Source organism: Scyliorhinus canicula, chromosome 8, assembly GCF_902713615.1.
Source record: "Scyliorhinus canicula chromosome 8, sScyCan1.1, whole genome shotgun sequence".
Lineage (NCBI taxonomy): Eukaryota > Metazoa > Chordata > Chondrichthyes > Carcharhiniformes > Scyliorhinidae > Scyliorhinus > Scyliorhinus canicula.
In genome coordinates, this window is record NC_052153.1 from 42,848,726 (window position 1) to 42,871,419 (window position 22,694).

Sequence of the window (22,694 nt, forward strand, 5' to 3'; positions counted from 1 at the left end):
GAGTCAGGGTCCCTTTTGTCCGCGGCCAGAGCTTTGCCGTAGTAATGTAAAGGTGCACTTCTTTGAAATTTGTTTTTCTGCAATGACAGCGGGCATTAGCACTTCTTTAAAGGTAACGAGGTCCCTGCTGTTTACTGAAAGCTAGAAATTCTTCTTGCTTGAGTCATGGCTAATCAGGTATGTCAGGGTAAAGCCTTGATCCATTTTCAAAATAAAAGAATTTTATAAAGTAGCCAGGTTGACATATATGTATATTTTCCTGTCTGTCTTCTGGATGGGATCATATTCAAAACTACATGATCAATTGTTGTGTTTGATGTGTTAGGCAGGTTGGTTCGACGTTGACAGCAACTGGATGCAGGGAAGCTAGAAACAAACGTCTGGCACAGGAGATGATCCAACACTGTTTTATTTAACTATGGACTGCTGTACATGCTCAGCTGTGGGTGGACAATCTACTAGTCCAACTGATGACCTCTTACTGGCTTGACCAGACTTACTAGCTACCACATGGCAGTAGTGCCCACTAACTTGTGTACTCTGACTGTCTCAGTATCTGGGTCCTGAGAGGGGGAGAGTCTTGATGCCCTGTGGGCTTTAGAGTGTTGGTGTCCTGTCTGGTGATTGGTTGTTCTGTGTTGTGTGTTCATTGGTCATCCTGTGTGTCAATCACTGCCTGTCTGCATCTCATTATATAGTGGATATTATGACAGTGTTCATTTGAACCAATGGCACATAGTTAGTAAACATTGGAAATAAAACAGCATCATTGAGGGAGGAGTTGCATATATCAAGCTATTCCAATGATCTTATAAGAAGTAATTAACAATTGACTAATTAAATAAATAAGGTTAGTCAGACATGGCAGAGATGGTGGTGTGCTCTGACTAGAATATGTGGCAATTTGTGGGATGCAGTGCTGTCACAGACAACGCCCCGAATCATGCAGTGAGGATATCCCAACTTGGGTCACCGGTCCGGGTGTGTATAGTTTTGTTTTTGCAATGGTGTGAGGAATGAAGTGAAACCCAGTGAGAATAAGTGGCCCAGTCGCGTGTAACAATTATTAAAGATTACTTATTAAATTAAAGAAAAGACAAATATACACAAACAGAACTATAGTACTTATAAGACAATTAAAGTATATGAATTACTAAACACACACAGTTTAGGTAAAATGTACCCCGTGTTACCAAATATATCTACAACCCCTGAACTCCTTAAGACATTCCTTGCTCGGGCAGTACGGTGGCACAGTGGTTAGCATTGCTGCCTCACGGCGCCGAGGTCCCAGGTTCGATCCCGGCTCAGGGTCACTGTCCGTGTGGAGTTTGCACATTATCCCCGTGTCTGCGCGGGTTTCGCCCCCACAACCCAAAGATGTGCTAGGCAGGAGGATTGGCCAGGCTAAATTGCCCCTTAATTGGAAAAAATGAATTGGGTACTCTAAATTTCATTTTCATTTCAAATTTTTAAAAAAGACATCCCCTGCTTCACAAACAACATCCAAATTAAAAAGATTTGTAGATTAAAGGCGTGATTCAGTGGACTGAAAACTAAGTCCAATTTAGGACTCGTTTGGTGGGGTGTTTCACGTCGGCCGCATTGGCCAAACCCCGTGCATCTTTGGATGTGGGAGGAAACTGGAGCACCCAGAGAAAACCCATGCAGACATGGGGAGAATGTACAACTCCACATAGATAGTGAACTAAGCCAGAATTGAATCCACGTCCCTGGTGTCATGATATGCAAACATGCAACCAATGAACACTCAGAATAGGACACAACCAATGGGCAGTCAGGACACTCAGAGGTGGCATCACCACAAGAGGGCATGACATAAACACTATAAAAGGGATGAGGCACTCACACCCTGCCTTTTTCCACAGACAGACATCTAGAGAGTTAGACAGGGTTGAGCAGCAGCATCACACCCCAGCACGTGGCTTAGAGCAAGCTGGTACAGTTAGACTGAGTTACTACAGTTAGATTAGCAGAGAGTCAAACTCATTTGAGAATTGTGTTAATCGTTCAATAAACACGTTGAACTCATTTCAGAGTCTGGAGCATCCTTTAGTTAAGACTGCATCAAGTAGCACCTGTGTTATCCGAAGCAGCATAACACAACACCTGGTGCTGTGAGGCAGCAGTGCAAACCACTTAGTCTCAAAAATGAGCCCCCACGTGAATCTTGACATGCCTGTCTCCCTCACCGTCTGATTTGCCTGTCTCGCGCCTCAGATTCTCGCATCCTCACCACTCACTCCCAGTTAACAAACGAGGATGGCAGCGCGGAGACCAGGCTTCTCCATGTCGTTGATGAGAGGCGGGACACCCTGTTCCCCCGAGGGGGACAGTGAATCAGCATCATGGCACCTGGGAGACAGTGGCAGCTGCAGTAAGTGCTGGCAGCGTGACCAGGAGGACAGCTGGCCAATGTTGGAAGAAGACGAATGACCTCCAACGAGCTGCAAGGATAAGTTATCCCCTCTCTCCTGGCATCAGCTCCGCCTGCCATCCCATAATTTCTCCAATCTCTCCCCCCCCCCCCCCCCCATCCACTAGCTCATACCTTGCACACCCCAACATCTGATCTTCAAGCTGTTCCTCAGAACCCCTGGCACCCACTAGCACAACCCCTTCATGTACAGGTGCGGTGCCCACACTTACCACCTGCTATAGCCCCTCCATCAAGCATGAGGCTCATAATGTCCTCTCCCTGTCCCCGGAGACTCTGACCCTGGAGATCATTTTTATTTTTTTAAATTTAGATTAGCCAATTATTTTTTCCAATTAAGGGGCAATTTAGCATGGCCAATCCACCTACTCTGCACATTTTTGGGTTGTGGGGGCGAAACCCACGCAGACACGGGGAGAATGTGCAAACTCCACACGGACAGTGACCCAGAGTCGGGATCGAACCTGGGACCTCAGCGCCGTGAGGCGGTTGTGCTAACCACTAGGCCACCATGCTGCCCGGACCCTGGAGATCATGGGGTTGGATGAGAGAGCAGTGAGCGACAGCGAGCTTGGCCTGAACCAGAGAAGTGAGGATCCACTACCACTTCAATCACATGACCTGTCTCAAGTGAGTAGTTGATGTCTGACAAAAGTATCCTTCCCTTTCATTGACCACATGTCCATTGTCTTGGAGAATCACCACCTGATGGGGCCGGTCATCATGAGTTGTACCTCTGATGCATATGAGGTGGAGGCAGAAACTTGTTAGGGAGACATCAGTTGGACGTCTGCTGGATCCCAGGACACAGCTGGGTCCCAGCCAGGTGTTGAGCCTCTGGACAAGGTTCTCCCTGAGCTGATGCAGATTATAGGCCAGAGCCGTGACATTCAGGAGGGGGTGAGAGCAACATTCCAGCGACTGCAAGGCCAATTGGAGGAGTCCCAAAGCCTTCAGGCGCAGGAGATGGTGCCAGCAATGCATGGCACCCCGGCCAGTACTGCCAGGGTGACAAGTGCAGTGGAAAACCTGGAGCATGATGCCTGCATCTTGAGTGGTGGTGTCCAAGGTGTGGCTCAGTCTGTGACGACCATGGCTGTGGGCCTCGACATTATGTCTCAGTCGACGAGGGACATGTCACAGACACAGTTGGACATTGCCAAGGCACTCCAGAATGTGGCCGAGTCACTGATGAGCATCGCTGAGGGCGTCAACATCATGATATAGTTAGATGAATCAGGGACTCCAGCTACCCCTCCATCCTATGGAGTCACCAAGGGCCCTACGGGCACCCTCAGGTAGGATGAAGCACTGGTGTCCAACGCGGGGCATTCCACCAAGGAGACTACAGAGGTTTCCAGTTTTCTGATTCCCCCCTCCTGACACTGGCGCATCTCAATGGCAGTGGGCAGAACAGGTTGGCATGGAGATGTCTGTGACACCAGTAAGTTGGCCGGGGGCCCCAGCTCCAGAGGATGTCCGCCAAGGGCATCAAAGGCCACAGGGCACAGAAAGCAGCAGGCTGCCTCCACCTCTGATGTACATCTTGGGGACACCTAGACGTAACACAAGACCTCGGAAGACCAAGAAGAATGAGGAGCACTGAGTGGGCACTGGTGAGGTCACTATACGTGGCTAGGGGGAATGGATCTGTCACAGTAAAATGTTAACAATTAAAACATTTCATACCTGAAACACGTGAAGCCTCTCTCAAGTCAATTTTCACAGCGTGCCTAACTACACCCACACCCCCTGTTCCCCCGTCCCCTGGCACAGTGTTCCAAGATCAAAAGCCCCCAATGCACATTCTGTCATGAAGCCTGTCTGCTTCTGAGGCTGCTAGATATACTAGCCTACCTTGCTTCTGAGGGCCTAGCAATTATGCCCCACTTTAATTCTGCCTTCTGTGTATTTGGCTGTCTGCCCCTATCAAATTCCTTGTCTCTAGACATTAGTATGTGTATACCTCATTGATCTCTCAATCTTCTAGATAAGCTGTTTCTATTAATAGGGAATTCACATCTGGTCTATCTTGTTACTGGGAAAGACACATCTCATCTGGCCTTTTGCAGCTGACTACTGCTGCTGCTCGGCAGATTTCTACCTATTGGTCAGCATATCGCCTTCTATTAAGTTTTGTTAAATTTGTGTTACTGTTTTTGTTAGACAAATCCATGACAAGACAACCACATTGGCAGTGTGTATAGCTTGAGCAACTTCAGTTCAGAGTTGCTGTGCTGGAATCCGAATTTCTGGCAGTGCGAGGTATGCAGGTTAGGTGGATTGGCCATGCTAAATTTCCCCTTAGTGTCCAAAGATGTGCGTGGATGGACCATCATCAATGTGTGGGGTGATGGGGATAGAGCGGTAGAGGCCTAGGTAAAGTGCTTTTTCAGAGGGTCGGTGCAGACTCGATGGGCCGAGTGGCCTCCTTCTGCTCTGTAGGGATTCTATAGATTGGGGGAGGGGGGGGGGGGGAAGAGAGTTACGGGGACATTTTGTCGCAGGAGGCAGTCACACCCCTTTGGTTCGAGAGAACCTCACAGTGACGGTCAGGGACAGGAGGCTGTGGCTCCAAGTCAAACAGATATGGCGAACCAGCATACAGTGATGGAGGAACCTCAGCCCTTGGCTTTAACCAACAGGCACAGGGTACTTTTTACCTGTGTGGCTGAGAACAAGAACTGCCCGGTGGATGAAAAATAGCAGGGTGAGGAAAAGAAATGTGATAGTAACGGGGGGCAGTATAGTCAGGGGATAGATACCATTCTCTGCAGTCACAACCAGGAGCTCTGTAGGGTGTGTTGCCTGCTCAGTGCCAGGGTTAAGGCCATCTCTTCATGGTTAGAGACAGTGGGAGAGGGAGGACAGAAGAGGGCATGTAAGATCGAGGCATAGATAGAACTAAGAATCATATATTTTTTTTGGATATAAATTTAGGGTACCCTATTCATTTTTTCCAATTAAGGGGCAATTTAGTTTGGCCAATCCACCTAACCTGCACATCTTTGGGTTGTGGGGGCGAAACCCACGCAAAGCACGGGGAGAATATGCAAACTCCACACGGACAGTGACCCAGAGCCGGGGTCAAACCTGGGACCTCGGCACCGTGAGGCAGCAATGTTAACCCACTGCGCCACCGTGCTGCCCAAAGAATCATATTCTGCTGAGAAAGTTTGAGGAGTTAAGGTTCAAGTTAAAAAACAGAGACTTAAAGGTAATTATCTCTGGATTATTACCTGAGCCACACACCAATTGGCATAGGGTTAAACAGGTAAGAAAATTAAACACATGGCTCAGAGAGTGGCATAGGAAGAAGGGGTGACGATTAATGTGGCGCAGGCACCAGTACTTGGAAAGGGAGAGCTATTCCATGGGGATGGGCTCCACCTAAATGGATTGGGACCAGTATCCAGGTGAATTGGATAACTCGGGCTGTTGATAGGGCTTTGAACTAGCAGAGTGGAGGGAGGGTTTGGATGAAGGAAGTTTTAGAAATCCAAAGGAAAAGGTCACGGCAATTGCGCAGTGTAGTGATATGGTTAAACACAAGCACAGTGTGGCAAGAAGGGCCAGAGAGATCAGCTGTAATAATGACTGAGGTTCATGCTGGAAATAGTATTAAAAATAAGACTCTTTGACTGAATGCCCCAAACATCGCATTAAAATAGATGAACTGGTGACAGAAATAGAGATACGTCGTTTTGATCTAATCGTCATTACGGAGGCATGGTTGCAAGGTGACCAAGTTCCAGGGTACGCAACATTTTGAAAACACAATATGAAAAAAAAGACAGGGTAGCCCTGAGAGAAAAGATGATGTAAGTGTGAGATGAATTACTTTAGCTGTAAGAATAGAAAAGCAGAGTTTTTTTTCAAAAGCGTGAAACTTGTAAATGTTGATGTTCAGAAGTACTTGGGCGTACTCATATAAGAAAAACAGAAAGTTAATACGCAGTCGCAGCAAGCAATTCGGAAGGGGGTGGCACGGCAACATTTCTTGCAAGGGGTTTGGAGTACAAGCTTAAAGGAAGTCTTGTTAAAATTTTACATGTCTTTGGTGTGACCACACCAGAAACATGGAATGCTGTTTTGATCTCCGTATTTGAGGAAGGACATACTTGCTTTGAAGACACAACATCGAATGTTCACTGGATTGGTCCCTGGGATGAGATGGTTGTCCTATGATGTGTAAATTGTGTCTATATGATGTATGGTTTATAAGAATCAGAGGTAATCTAATTGAAACATATAAGCTTCTGAACAAACTTGGCATTGTAGACACTGAGGGGTTGTTTTCCCTGGCTGGGGAATTGAGAGCACAGGGGCACATTCCCAGGAGATGATCATTTAGGACCGAGATGAGGAGAAATTTCTTTGCTCAAAGGGTTGCGAATCTTTGGAATTCTCTATTTTGCTGTAGATGCTCTGTTACCTTGCATGGTATTATGACTGGATTAGTGATTTATCACACCATTACACGTGAGAACGCCACCCACCAGGTACGCAGTACATACTCGTGCAACTCGGCCACCGTTGTCTACCTCATACGCTGCAGGAAAGGATGTCCCGAAGCGTGGTACATTGGCGAGACCATGCAGACGCTGCGACAACGAATGAACGGACATCGCGCGACAATAACCAGGCAGGAATGTTCCCTTCCAGTCGGGGAACACTTTAGCAGTCAAGGGCATTCAGCCTCTGATCTCCGGGTAAGCGTTCTCCAAGGACGCGCAACAACGCAGTATTGCTGAGCAGAAACTTATAGCCAAGTTCCGCACACACCGGGACCTGGGATTCATGTCGCATTACATTCATCCCCCACCATCTGGCCTGGGCTTGCGAAATCCTACCAACTGTCCTGGCTTGAGACAATTCACACCTCTTTAACCTGGGGTTACCCTTATCTTTGGCTCTGTAAAGACCTTAATTACCTGCAAATGCTCGCATTCAAAGTATCGTCTTGCATCTTTGAATTTGTCTATATATATGTTTCTGGAACATACCTCTTCATTCACCTGAGGAAGGAGCAGTGTTCTGAAAGCTAGTGTTTGAAACAAACATGTTGGACTTTAAGCTAGTGTTGTAAGACTTCTTACTGTGCTCACCCCAGTCCAACGCCGGCATCTCCACATCATTGCATATTTAAGGTTGATGTGGGCAGAATTTTGGTCTCTCAGCGAATCAAGAGTTATGGGATTCAGACGGGCAAGTAGAGTTGAAGCTGAAGATGAGCCATGATCAAACTGAATGACAAAGAAGGCTGGAGGGGCCTTATGGTCTACTCCTGCTCCTGTATCTTATGTTCTTAAGTCATTCTACTTGGTGCAAACAGCAATGGTTTTGGTGAACATAAAACTTCAATGGCAGGTGATGCAGCAGCTTTTGACAAACATGGGAGGCGGTGGTGTCATGGTATTATCACCGGATTAGTAATCCACAGACACAGAGTCATTCTCTGGGGACCCGAGTTTGAATCCCGCCATGGCAGATGGTGAAATTTGAACTCAATAAAAAAAATCAAATCTGAAATTAAAAGTCGAAAGATGACCATGCATGAAACCATTGTCGATTGTCGTAAAAACCCATCTGGTTCACTAATGTCCTTTAGGGAAGGAAATCTGTTGTCCTTATCTGGTCTGGCCTACATGTGACCCCAGATTCACAGCAATGTGGTTGACTCTTAACTGCTCTCAGGAATGGGCAATAAATGCTGGCCCAGCCAGCGCCGCCCATATTCCATGAACGAATGGTGGCACAATTGTAAACTACATCTGGCCCATTCACCAGGATGAATTAAATGCAGGCTTGTCGACAACCAAATCTGGAAAAGTTTCTCGCCCAGAGGGTATTTTTTCAGAATTCTTAAAAACACGGTTGATCTCCATCTCAGAGGTACTAGCAACTGGTAAAATTCTATCTAACTGGGGAAAGGCTAAAATGAAGCAGGGAAAGAAGACTTATGAGACTGCCCCATCTCCTTACTTTGCACCTGTTATAAAGAGTTGGATTATTCCATAGCCTAACTCCCATCATTGAGCCAAATATCCCGAAAGAGCAAGCAGGCTTCCAGAGCACCCATAACTGCTGCAAACAACTGGTATGCATCAACGCAGTGTTCCAGCACCAAGTCAGGATCACTGTGGCACCCAAGGATCTGACACAGTATGAAAACATGAACTGCTTTTCAAGCTCTCCACTATTTTATCTTGCAGAACAATGATCCATCTTCTCAACTCCATTCTTAGCAGTTGGATGTTTTGTATGTACACCAGCACACGGAAGAGCAGATGCAAGACACAGATAATGTATCGGTTCTGGCATTCTTGTTATTTAACATTTACACCATCGATCCGCCAGCGACCAATTCCATCCTCATCTTCCTGCCCAATGCCTGGCCTGAACCAAACCATTCACAATCTCACTGTCCTATTTGACCCAGAGTTGAGATTCAGGCTCTTTATCCTCACCATCAGAAAGGCTACTCATTTCCATGTCTGTAATGTCACCCATCTGGGTTCCTAACTCATGCTCAAATCCTCAATCCTGTTTTTGTAACGAGCTTGCCAACCTGCCATTTTCCACCTTCTACAGACAAGCTTATCCAAAGCTCTGCTCAACATATCCTACACACACCAAGCTCCATTTATCCATCATCCAGTACTCACTGACCTATCTTGACCCCTAATTAACAATTTAAAAATTCCTATCATTATATCCATTCCTTCATAGCTTCAACCCCTCCCTATCTTTGTAATCTCCTCCAAATTCCTAATATATCTGAATTCCTTCAACTTTGGTCTTTTGTGCATCCTCAGGGCATCCCAATGCACTTTACAACGAGGTAAGTGCTACTGAAGTGCAGTCAATGTTGTGATATAGGAAATTCAAGGGCAGCACGGTGGCCTAGTGGTTAGCACAACCGCCTCACGGCGCTGAGATCCCAGGTTCGAACCCGGCTCTGGGTCACTGTCCGTGTGGAGTTTGCACATTCTCCCCGTGTCTGCGTGGGTTTTGCCCCCACAACCCAAAAATGTGCAGAGTAGGTGGATTGGCCACGCTAAATTGCCCCTTAATTGGAAAAAATAATTGGGTAATCTAAATTTATTTTAAAAAAATATAGGAAATTCTGTCAATAACCTCAAAGCAAGGTCTTACAAACATCAATTTGACAGTGGCCAGATTTTGTGTTTGTAGTCTGGGGCCTCACGGTAGCATGGTGGTTAGCATCAATGCTTCACAGCTCCAGGGTCCCAGGTTCGATTCCCGGCTGGGTCACTGTCTGTGTGGAGTCTGCACGTCCTCCCTGTGTGTGCGTGGGTTTCCTCCGGGTGCTCCGGTTTCCTCCCACAGTCCAAAGATATGCGGGTTAGATGGATTGGCCATGCTAAATTGCCCGTAGTGTAAGGTTAATGGGGGGATTGTTGGGTTACGGGTATACGGGTTACGTGGGTTTAAGTAGGGTGATCATTGCTCGGCACAACATCGAGGGCCGAAGGGCCTGTTCTGTGCTGTACTGTTCTATGTTAGTGTTGATTTATAGATAAATACTGAGAATCCCATGCTCTTCTTTCCAGTATTGCCATGCAATATTTTTAAATCTAAGAGGGCAGGCTGAGCATTGACATAATACCTCATTCAAAAGGAGGTACTCAACAATGTAGCACTCACTCAGCACTACTGGCGTGCCACCAAGTTTTAGACACCCTCTTAATATTTCCTTTGACTCAATTTTAACTTTTGCCTGATTACATTCCTACAAAACGCCTTGGACATTTCACTACGTTGAAGGTTCTGTATAAATGCAAGTTCTTGTTGTTTCCAACTTGGAAGGAGGTATCTTAGAAGCATTCTTGCAGAGGCTGCTAGCAGAGACGGATTTACAATGAAACACACCATTCCTAGGAACAGGGCCGAAACTACTGTTGGGGGGTTGGGAGGAGGTCTGTGCCGGCCGGTGCACTGGACATCCAATCAGAACCTGATCGCTCTGCATTTTCTGATAGGCTCCGATATCAGCAAGCAATGCAGGGCAAAGTCAGATTGGTGAGTCTGAAAGTGTGGGAAAACACTAGTCCAACCGTATTAACGGTTAACTTGAGGCGTGAGGAACAAAAAGAGACGACCAGGCGAAGAGGCAGAGGCTGCTGAGGTTTCACCATTTTTGTGAAAGGCGAGCAGATTGGCGACTCAATCCAGGGTAGGCCAGCAACAGCAAGTCATGAGGAGCCCTAAGCCACCAGAGGTGAGGTCAGCCACTGAGAGGAGCAGCAAGTGAGGCGAGCAAGCGACTCGACCCAGGGATGAGGGCAGGACAGCAACAGCGAAGAATGAGGTGCCGAAAGCCACCTTGAAGTGACATCAGCCACCGAGCGGAGCATGCGAGGCAAGGCGAGCAGGTCTGCGACTTGACCAGAGTGGGCCCTCAACAGCGAGGCGCCAAAATCGAGCCACCATGAGGTGAGGTCAAATGCAGGGCAGGTGAGGCGAGCAGATTTGTGACTCGACCCAGGACAGGGTAGCAACAGTGAGACGCGAGGCCCTGAATCAAGGCTTAGTTATAAGGGGATGAGTGAGGGTGGCTGCCTTGAAGAACCAAGGTGAGTGAGATTGGGAGAGTGAGAGGAAACTGTGATGGGATGGGGAGTGGGGAGAAATAAGTGTGTGGGGGTGGGGTGAGGAGAGGAGAGTGTGTGAGGGGGTTAGTCAGGGTTGCAGATTTGCAGGGAGGCAGAGTTTGTGAAGGCTGATTTGCATTTTGGAGGGAGGGAGAGTGTCTGATGGGGGTCGGGGTCCACTGCAAGGGAGAGTTTGTGAAGGGGATGATGGGCAGGAGAAGAGTAGAGTGAGTGTTGCCTGAAATTCAGAATCACAACTTCATAGTTAAAAGATTAATCCAATTTTTGCAGAGCTTGAAGCTGATAAAACATGGGAATGACTGTGCAAACACCTACTCTTTATTTTTGAAACTGAATGAGACTGTTAAATATATGTCTGCTTCTTGTTGATTGGAGTATTTGCTCCTACACTGGCCTGTGCTGCAGTGATGCCAACGTCTGATTTTTTTTCCACTTCACTGCTGATCAACAAGTTCCATGTTTGCTCGCCTCGAGACACACATTGCAATATTGACCATCTTTACTCTTATTCTGACAAGGTAAGCTTCGATTTCAATTCAGCAATTATTCAGACAGGCGTGTTTTTACAAGCTTAATTATAAATCTATATTTAGATGCGCACTTGCAATGCCAAGGCATTGCTGGAAAATGGGATCAGTTAGGTGCTTGCTTTTGACCGGTGCAGGTGTGATGGGCCGAATGGTCTTTTCTATGCTGTCGACCGGTGGTTTTCAAACTCTGGGCGGGTTATGAGGGCCGCAGAGCAATCAGCCACGTTGTTCCCGATTGCGGAGGGCGCACCCAACCGTTTTTCAGAATGCCAGCCGCAATCGGCCTTTAAATGCGAACGCTGGAGTCTTTCTGCTAGAAGCAGCGGCAGAGATGAAGTCACACGCTCGGTACTTACACTGATGTCACATGTCCTGTAGGTCCATGCTTTGGGTACAAAATCACAGAGGAGAGATACCTTCACTTTGTAGCTGCCAGCAAACAAGCAACAGGACTGTGAAGAACTGAAGATGGGTCATTTTGTAAAAATGAAGAGCAGGCCAGAGACACAAACAAGCCAGATCTCACAGTTGGAATTTGCTGGAGAGAGCTTCTCAGGAGAGTCCACTGCAGGACAAAGCAGTGTTGGTGTGAGCTTCAGGGGCTCTGGTGACTACCCCATTAAGATGAAGCTGAAATCAGAAACAAAGCAGTATAAAGATGATTTCTTAAGGTATGGCATTGTTAATTGTGCCAATGCAAATCAGGATGCACGCCCACGGGTGTTATGTGCAGGAAAGTGCTGGCAAATGAAAGTTTAAAACCCTCAAAACTTTAAAAGCATTTGAAGACTATGCATGGTGAGTTCGAGGACAAACCTTATGATTTTTTTCAAAGGATGCAGCAAGAACGTAAATCATCTGCTGAAGTCTTGCAGAAATGTAACATTGAATGAAAAAGCAATGAGATTATGAGTACTAAGCAGGCTCAAAAGTGGCATTAAAGGTAAGTAATAATGGTGTGTTGCGCAGGTCGGCCTGTTGGTAAAAGTGGGTCCTGGGGAAAAATGTTTGAAAAGCACTGCTGTAGAGTTCTGTGACTCTAAAAGTGATCAATTTGTGTATTTTGTGGCTTCCGCCTTTGCATTCTGTGGGGAGAGGGTGGACGGGCATGAGGGTGAGGAAGGTGCCAGAAGTTAAGGTGAGCACTAGGCCGATGAACTGTAAATCCACCTGTGGCTGCTAGCCAATAAATGTTATGGAAAATGTAAATCCAGAATATTAAATTAAGCTGGAAAGGCCACCAGGTAAGAATAGTAAAAGGTAACTGCGACTAAGTCAGTATTTTGTTCTTGAAGTGGAAGGCAACAACTTAGAATGGACTTCCCAAATGAAGATTGGAACATAAATTTTCAGCAGTTAGAGAAAAATAGATGCTGTAGCAGACTGTTTCTGGATGGACGAACTAATGTGGGCCAAATTATCTTTCTAAATTAAGTCCATTGATGCAAAATTCCAAACAAGATGCATGTTTAAAAAAAATTACATGATGGTAATACCACATCAGTCTAGCTAGGGTGAAATGCAGAAATTAAAAAAAAAACTATCATGGTGCAAAATCTTCCCTCGGCTCTAAATATTTAAATTTTTTTTAAAGTGCGCGCATATTAAACCACCTTATGATCATTTGTTTTCTCAAAGAAATCCACTAACTTGCAACGCCCCGTGCCCGGTAAACCCGTACCCCCGCTTTGCATGGTGCAGTCGCTGGGGGACAGCGCGGGAGAGGGAGAGAGCTGCGCGCGTGCACTTCGGCTTTGCCAGCGGTTGGAACGTCCCCGGGCACAGCACGCGCTCAGGGTCGACGCGCGCGAATAGAACGTCCCCGGGCAGAGCACGCGCGCTATACTCGCCTGCAGCCGCGAGCAAAAGCAAAGGCGGCGGCGGCGGGGGCGGCAAGAAGGAGAGTTAGTGACCGAGGCGTCTCGCTGCGTTTCCATTCCTCCGTCCCACTCCGAAGAGGCCATGACTCACGAGTATAAAGCCGGGGAGTTGATTTTCGCCAAGATGAAGGGTTACCCTCACTGGCCTGCCAGGGTGAGTGATGCATGGGGAGGGACACACGCACGCTGGAAAGCGAAATGCAAATTCCAGGCCGGCGGCCTGTTTGTCATTGTGGTGCTGCACCGTTCACAAGCATTCTATTTTGCAGAATTGCCGCGTTTCTACATAAGTATGTTATGCAAGCCGCAAAATGCATGCTCAGAAAGCCCTCCCCTGGGGAAAAAAAAAAGGGAGCACACGTCTTTATTTGTGGGAGTTAAGAGACTTTTTAAAGGCAGTTTCACAGTTCATGTGCACGGCTTGCAGGATATCACGGTACTACTGTTGAAGAAGGAGGCGGGGTGCTGGAATAAATGGATATCTCGATCCGCACGTGGAGTCCTGTTCAATTGCTACACTACAGATTTAAAAAAAATAACTTTTGTAGTTGCTTTTCGCGGTTTGTTTCAACAAGAAGTTGTGTATTCCGGGCAATGAAGAAATAGTTCAGGATCCCCACTGGCAATGCAATCTGACTTATTAACCTCGTGCACCATTATTTGCTTAGTGTTTCTTTTGTATACCTCCTGTAGCCTGTTGTAAAACATCGAGACCCCCTGTCATTTGATTCATATATTCTTGCCTCAATAATTGCCTGGACAATTAATCGAAACTATTCCTGTCGTAAGTTAACATTTGTGGTACCACAACTGGTGTGCAACACGGATAAATGTTTTGGTTCCAGATTAAAATACTCAAACCTTTTGAAAGTTAGCATCACAAGCACGAATACTGACCAACAGTCCTTTTATTGGACATGTGCTGGGCCACTGAGTGCAGGTACATCCCTGCAAAACAGTTTTGAGGATTGAAAAGACTTAAGGAAAATCAAATATGGATTAATTGATTTTATTTTGTGTTGTGGATTAAAGATTAGCCTGCACTCCAGGCTAATTCTCTTCCAGAGGGGCAGGTCTGAGAATTTTCAGTTGAGCTGCCGAACTTCTGGATAATAACTCATTCTCCTTCCCCATGTTAACCCTTTTCCTTTGTCCAATAATCTTTGTGTAATTTTACGGCCACGAAGTTTCCTGGACTCTAGTCTGTTTGATAGTTTTTATTTTATTAAGGGGCACTTTAGCACGGCCAATCCACAACCTGCTCATAGAATTTACAGTGCAGAAGGAAGCCATTCGGCCCATCGAGTCTGCACCGGCTCCTGGAAAGAGCACCCTACCCAAAGTCAACCCTATCTCCACCCTATCCCCATAACCCAGTAACCCCACCCAACACTAAAGGCAATTTTGGACACTAAGGGCAATTTATCACGGCCAATCCACCTAACCTGCACATCTTTGGACTGTGGTAGGAAACCGGAGCACCCGGAGAAACCCACGCACACACAGGGAGGATGTGCAGACTCCGCACAGACAGTGATCCAAGCCGGAATCGAACCTGGGACCCTGGAGCTGTGAAGCGATTGTGCTATCCACAATGCTACCGTGGGGGTACATAGAAGATAGGAGCAGGAGAAGGCCTTTTGGACCTTCGAGCCTGTTCTGCCAATTGGCTAATCATCCAACTCAAGAGTCTAATCCTGCTTTCTCCCCATATCCTTGGAGCCCATTCGCCCCAAGTGCTATATCTAGCCACCTCTTGAATATATTCAATGTTTTAGCATCAACTACTTATTGTGGTAATGAATTCCACAGGCTTACCATTCTTTGGGTGAAGAAATGTCTTCTCATCTCTGTCCGAAATGGTTTACCCTGAATCCTTGGACTGTGACCCCTGGTTCTGGACACACCCACCATCGGTAACATCTTTCCTGCATCTACTCTGTCTAGTCCTGTTAATTTTATAAGTCTCTATGAGATCCCCCACTCCAGCGCGAACAATCCTAACCTAGTCAACCTCCTCATATGAAAGTCCCGCCATCCATGGAATCAGTCTGGTAAACCTTCGCTGCACTCCCTCGAGAGAAAAGGAGACCAAAACTGCACAGTTTTATGCACAAAACTGCAGAGGTGTGACCTCACCAAGGCCCTGTATAATTACAACAACACATCCCAGCTCCTGTACTCAGCCTCTCCCAATGAAGGCCAAAGGACCATTAGCCGCCTTTATCGCCTGCTGCACCTGCATGCTTATCATCTGGTGCACAAGGACACCTAGGTCCTGCTACACACTCCCCCCTCCCAATTTACAACCGTTCAGTTAGTAATCTGCCTTCCTGCTTTTACTTCCAAAGTGAATAACCTCATGCTTATCCAAATTATACTGCATCTGCCATTGATTTACCCATTCGCCCAACCTATCCAGATCATGCTGTAGGATTTCTGCGTTTTCATCACAATTCACCCTCCCATCCAATTTGGTATCATCTGCAAACTTTGAGATGTTACATTTTGTTCCAACATCCAAATCATTAATATATATTGTGAATAGCTGGGGCCCCAGCACCGATCCCTGTGGCAACTGTGAAAAACCGACCCATTAATTCCCAACGAAAGAGAAAATGCTGGAAAAACTCCGGTGGAAAATCTCAGCAGGTCTGGCAGCATCTGTAGGGAGAGAAAAGAGCTAACGTTTCAAGTCGGATGACTCTTTGTCAAAGCTAGCAGGCAGAGAAAGTGGGAAATATTTATACTGTGGAGTGAGAATGAAAGATGAGTTATAGCCACAGAAACCCAGGGAAACCGGGTGCGAATGGCCACAGAAACCAAGGGGAAAGAGTGCTAATGGCAGCCCCCAGAGAGGACAAAAGATGTGAAAGGTCAAACAGCAGAGAAACTAACATCAGATGAACTGTAGATGTGAGGGAGGGGAAGGGGGAAGCAAAGAGGAGAAATGTAAAGGAAAGGTGGATAAGATTGGGGGGAGGGGGGAATTAAATATATATTAAAAAAGAAAGTAAAAGACCGTTAATATGAAATGAAAACAAATGGGGTAGAGCTGATCATCTGAAGTTGTTGAATTTGACGTTCAGGCCGGAAGGCTGTAGCGTGCCTAACCGGAAGATGAGATGTTGTTCCTCCAGTTTGCGTTGCGCTTCACTGGAACATTGCAGCAGGTCAAGAACAGACATGTGGGCATGGGAGCAGGGTCAACAAAATAAATTGCCCTTACTATCCTGTGGTGCAACTTTCAGCCATTGGGTAACCTGTATTCCAAGGTTCACCTGTTCCTCTATTCACCCAGAATTGCACTCTCCAAGTAATAAGTGACACCCTATTCCTCCCACCAAAGCCGACCACCTCGCATCTATACTTGTTGAACTTATAGTTGTCAATTAATAGTGCGTTCTACAAGTTCATTCATGTCCTCTTGTATAAAGCTCCCTCTTTGCCCCAGTACTACTAATGTGGCATCATTTATAAATCCAGCAGCTATTCTCAAGTGAGATTGAGGTTTAGTGCTAAATTAAGAGGCATTTTCTGTTGCATGTCTATTAAGAATTAAAGTGAGATTGCTCAGACTAGGGTGGCACAGCGGTTAGCGCTGCTGCCTCAAGGTGCCAAGGACCTGGGCTCGATCCCGGCCCCGGGTCGCTGTCCATGTGAGGTTTGCACATTCTCCCTGCATCTGCGTGGGTCTCACCCCTGCAACCTGAAGATATGCAGGGTAGGTGGATTGGCTATGCTAAATTGCCCCTTAATTGGGAAAGAAAAGAGATTGCTCAGGCTCATCTCACAATATGACCCTTAATTGTGCTAGTTTTGATTGGATTTGAATCACAGCCTTAAGAGGTGAAGTGCCTAACCTACTGAAAAACACATTTTGACAGCTCCTCCCAAACCTGTGACATCCACCACATAGAAGGACAAGGGCAACAGGTGCATTGGTACACCACCACCTCTCAAGTTGCACATCACCCTGACTTGGCCATGCATCACCATTTCTTTTCTTTTAAAAAAAATAAATTTAGAGTACCCAATTATTTTTTCCAATTAAGGAGCAATTTAGCGTAGCCAATCCACCTATCCTGCACATCTTTGGGTTGTGGGGGTGAAACCCACGCAGTCACGGGGAGAATGTGCAAACTCCTCACGGACAGTGACCCAGAGCCGGGATTCGAACCCGGGTCCTCAGCGCTGTAGGCAGCAATGCTAACCACCGTGCCGCCCGCCATTCCTTTTCTTAAATTCATTTACGGGATGTGGATGTCGCTGGCTAGACCAGCATTTATTGCCCATCCCTAGTTGCCCTTGAGAACGTGGTGATGAGCTGCCATCTTGAATTGCTGCAGTCCATGTGGTGTAGGTACACCCACTGTGCTATTAGGGTGGGAATTCCAGAGTTTTGACCCAGAGGTAGTGAACGAACAACGGCGATATATTTCAAAGTCAAGATGATGAGTGACTTGGAGGGAAACTTCCAGGTGGTGGTGTTCCCAGGTATCTGCTGCTCTTGTCCTTCTAGATCAGTGTTTTTCAAACTTTTTTACCTGGGACCCATTTTTACCCACCGGCCGATCTTCACGGCCCGAATTTTGCGACCCACCATTTTTGCTTACCTCCAATGTGACAGGTGAGCCTGCTTGGTCCTCATGATCTCACTTACTTTGTTATTCAATGTTACATTTCTGATAATGACTTCAGCTGATGACTTAAGATCTCATTGCATCCGTTGAAAAAAAATCAAGAGGTATGTCCTTGAATTCACAATGCAATAATCTTATGCCTTTGAAGTTTTGAGGGTTTTCATCTTTCATTTGCCAGTGCTTCCTGCATATAAAACACGTGAAGTTTGAATTCTGATTTGCAGTGGCACAGTTAATAAACACACACCTCCGTAATCATCTTTATGCGGCTTTGTTCCTGTTTTCAGCTTCTTAGGTTGTTCACCAGAGACCCTGGAGTTCACACCAGCATTGCTAGCAGCTGCAAAATGGTGGAATATCTGTCTTGCGTTCAAAACACATGAAGCCAGCGTGACCTCTCTGCCGCCGCTCCAGTCAGGAAGACTCTGGTGATTTTATGAAAGAAAAAAATCTGCTCCTTGGTCAGTGACTGACATCAGCAGGAGGCGTTCTGCCTACTGGGCTCCATGCCTGTAAAATGCTGAGAGCCACGCATGCGCAAAATGGCCGGGATTCTGAAAGCTGTCGCGGCCAGCGTTTTTCAAAATCGGTCATGCCCTTAGGCACTACTTTCTGCAATCAAGAACACGGCTGCACATGGCCCTGCGATCGTGAACATTACTGCGCATGGTCCCGCGACCCATCCACAGGTCACGCTTTGAAAATGACTGTTGTAGTTGTTAGTGGTCGTGGGTTTGGAATGTGCTGCCTAAGGAATCATGGTGAGTTCCTGCAGTGCATCTTGTAGATGGTACACGCAGCTGCCACTGTTTGTCAGTGGTGGAGGGAGTGAATGTTTGTGGATGGGGTACCAGTCAAGCGGGCTGCTTTGTCTTGGATGGTGTCGAGCTTCTTGAGTGTTGTTGGAGCTGGACTCATCCAAGCAAGTAGGGAGTATTCCGTTCCACTCCTAACCTGTGCCTTGGAGGATCAGCTTTGGGGAGTCGAGGTGAGTTGCTCACTGCAGGATTCCTAGCCGTTGACCTGCTCTGGTCGCCACAGTATTAACATGGCTAGTGCGGTTCAGTTTCTGGTCAATGATCCCCTCAGGATGTTGATAGTGGGGGAATTCAGAGATGGTAATGCCATTGAATGTCATGGGGCAATAATTAGATTATCTCTTGTTGGAGAGATGGCCGTTGCCTGACACTTGTGTGGTGCGAATGCTACTTGCCACCTGTCAGCCCAAGCCTGGATATTGTTCAGGTCTTGCTGCATTTGGACATGAACTGCTTCACTATCTGCTTCAGTGTTTGAGGAGTCACGAATGGTGCTGAACATTGTGCAGTCATCTGCGAACATCCTCACTTTTGACCTTATGATGGAAGGGAGGTCATTGATGAAATAGCTGAAGGTGGTTGGGCCTAGGATACTATCCCAAGGAACCTCTGCAGTGATCTCCTGGAGCTGAGATATTGACCTCCAACCACCACAACCATCTTCCTCTGTGCCGGGTATGACTCCAACCAGTGGAGAGTTTTCCCCTTGAGCCCATTGACTCCAGTTTTGCTAGGGCTCCGTCAAATGATGTCAAGGGCAGTCACGCTCACCTCACCCTTATGGTTATTAGGTCTAAATCCTGTATTTCTCCACCCATGGATTGTACCAGTTCAAGAATTATGTCCCACCACAGTTGCAGCAAGGACCGGCTGGTCCTGTTGGTGATGTTGATATCTCAATTAGTTTTTAAAGTTGAGAGAAGTTTTAACACTTCCACATGCATTCCTCCTGTCTCCTGGGTTGTACCACCTGTCTTGGATACGGAGCTGACAGCAACAAAGGAATTTCCTCTGGGCCCCAATCGAAGTCCAGGAGTCAAAAGGTAAACTTTTTGTTCTGCCTTGCCTATTCCTTGTAGATTAAACTGGGTTGTGCTGGAGAGCTTTGAGAAGTAATAGTTGGAAATTTCAACACCATACCATTAGAATCGGGCCTGAAAAAGGCGATACTGGTCCAGAAAGTACTGATTTAAGTTCACTTTAAACGTAGATGGATAATATACTTGAAATAAGCAAAATGTGGACGCTGGAATCTGAAAGAAGAGCAGAGCATGCTGGAAAAACTCAGCAGGTTTGGCAGCGTCTGTGGAGAGAGGAAACCCGAGTTAATGTTTCAAGTCCGAATGACTCTTCATCAGAACTTCTGGTGAAGAGCCAAACAGACACTGTTTTCTCTCCCTACAGATGCTGCCAGACTTGCCGAGGTTTTCCAGCATTCTCTGTCCTTGTTGGATAAAATACTCTTGAGTAGTTGTACCAAACTTTCAAGCAGTGCTTTATGGCCAAGTACTGTTATCACTGGTGGGGGGGTTTCACAACTTGTAATCTGATGAGTAATGGAAATGTCTTCTTTCTTTAGATTGACGATTTTTCGGATGGAGCAGTAAAATCCTCAACAAATAAATATCCCATTTTCTTCTTTGGAACTCATGAGACGTAAGTAGTGACGAATACTTTTGGTATTCGTGGCAGAAGTGGTTTTAAGATCTTTACTGTCTGTCAGGCCAGAATTCACTGTCGCCTACCCATTTTGAAGGGAAACGAGCAATATTGCCCCATGGATTGTTCAGCTTGGTGTCAGCCTCTACTCAAGTGATAAGCATTCTGGTCTTTCAGGCAGAAGGTTGTGGGCTCAAGTCCTACATCAGAGACTTTGGGTGCATGCTGGTACTTCACACCTCTTGATGCTGTCTTTCAGATGAAGCGTCAAACGGAGGTCCTAACCGGCCACTTGAATGGGCCTCTTGATATCATGAAAGACGCTTTATAAATGGGAGGTCCTTTTTATGTCTGCCTTTCTTTAAAATCTTTTTGTGCGCCCCTGAGTTAGGTTAGGTATTTAGTTTGTTAATGCCTTGTTGTGAATACTTGCTACAGTAAAGTTAGTATGAAACATTCCTGCGAATCATATTGGCAGTTAGCTTTTGAAGCATTTAATAAAAGATAGCTGCTGCTCTAATATGGGCTAGTAAATGAGCTGGTAAAGAAAGAACTTGCATTAATATAGTGTCTTTCAGAACATTGCAAATGCTTTACAGCCAATGAAAATCGCTTATTGTCACGAGTAGGCTTCAATGAAGTTACTGTGACCCTAGTCGCCACATTCCGCCGCCTGTCCGGGGAGGCTGGTACGCAAATTGAACCGTGCTGCTGGCCTGCTTGGTCTGCTTTAAAAGCCAGTGATTTAGCCTGGTGAGCTAAACCAGCCCTGAATTAAGTTCTGTTAAAGTGTAGTTACTGTTATATTATGAAGAAACATGGCAGCAATTCAGTAATGATTAGATTGTTGTTGGTTGAGGCGGTAGAACTCCCGTGCTCCTCTTTAAGTAACACTGTTGGATCTTTTAGCTGCACCTGAGAGGGCCGATCTAACCTGAAATCAGTGCCTGAACTGGAAGACCATACCTTTTGACAGGTGTGAAATGCTAGTCAGTCTCTCACGTGATAACGTCTGGAGTGGTTTGAACCCACCACCTTCTGACCCCAAAGTAAAAGTGCTATTGATGGGCCACAGCTGACTCCTAAATAATTTTTTAATATCAAAATTAGCAATAAGAAGATGTGTGCGTGGAAATATAATAGTTCCCTTCTGTTTACGGATTTTATGTTGTAGTTTTCTGTGGCCTAAGGGTAATTTTGCCAATTGCAGAAGAAGGGTTGCAATGCTTGACGGATATCGCTCTGACCTAGAAAGTGTCGAAGCTGAGCATATTTTCATTTTTAAAAAAACTTTTCAGTGCCTATTTGGGTCCACGGGACATTTATCCATATGAAGAAAACAAGGAGAAGTATGGGAAGCCCAACAAAAGAAAGGGTTTCAACGAAGGACTGTGGGAAGTTGAAAATAATCCTACTGTCAAATTTCTAGGACAGCAGGTGAGTTCAGCAATTAATTGGTGCAAAATGAGTAACGGCAAGTAACAGAAAATGGTGGAAAACTTGTAGTTAGCAAAGTACACCACTGAGTTGGTGTATAAGAAGACGGAGGGGGATTGGTCAATCCTTTCTGTCCTCCATTTCCATAAAACCATAAGACATGGGAGCAGAATTAGGCCACTCGGCCCATCGAGTCTGCTCCGCCATTCAATCATGGCTGATATTTTCTCATCCCCATTCTCCTGCCTTCTCCCCATAACCCCTGATCCCCTTATTAATCAAGAACCTATCTATCTCTGTCTTAAAGACACTCAGTGAATTGGCCTCCACGGCCTTCTGTGGCAAAGAGTTTCACAGATTCACCACCCTGTGGTTGAAGAAATTCCTCTACATCTCTGTTTTAAAGGATTGTCCCTTTAATCTGAGATGGTGTCCTCTGGTTCTAGTTTTTCCTACAAGTGGAAACATCCTCTCTACGTCCACTCTATCCAGGCCTCGCAGTATTTTGTACCTTTCAGTAAGATCCCCCCTCATCCTTCTAAACTCCAACGAGTACAGACCCAGAGTCCTCAGCCGTTCCTCATACGACAAGCTCGTCATTCCAGGGATCATTCTTGTGAACCTCCTCTG

At 46.2% G+C, this 22,694-nt stretch overlaps 1 protein-coding gene across 1 annotated transcript in view; it reads left to right on the forward strand.

Annotated features, from left to right (window-relative positions):
- The first annotated feature begins 13,379 nt into the window (after positions 1–13,379).
- The window catches only part of LOC119970200 (PC4 and SFRS1-interacting protein-like), a 57,925-nt gene continuing 48,610 nt past the window's right edge, over positions 13,380–22,694 (forward strand). The window contains exons 1-3 of the mRNA XM_038804449.1: positions 13,380–13,661; positions 20,548–20,624; positions 21,926–22,064. Coding sequence (XP_038660377.1) covers positions 13,590–13,661; positions 20,548–20,624; positions 21,926–22,064 — 288 coding nt within the window. The 5' untranslated portion in view covers positions 13,380–13,589. The remainder of the gene's footprint in view (positions 13,662–20,547; positions 20,625–21,925; positions 22,065–22,694) is intronic.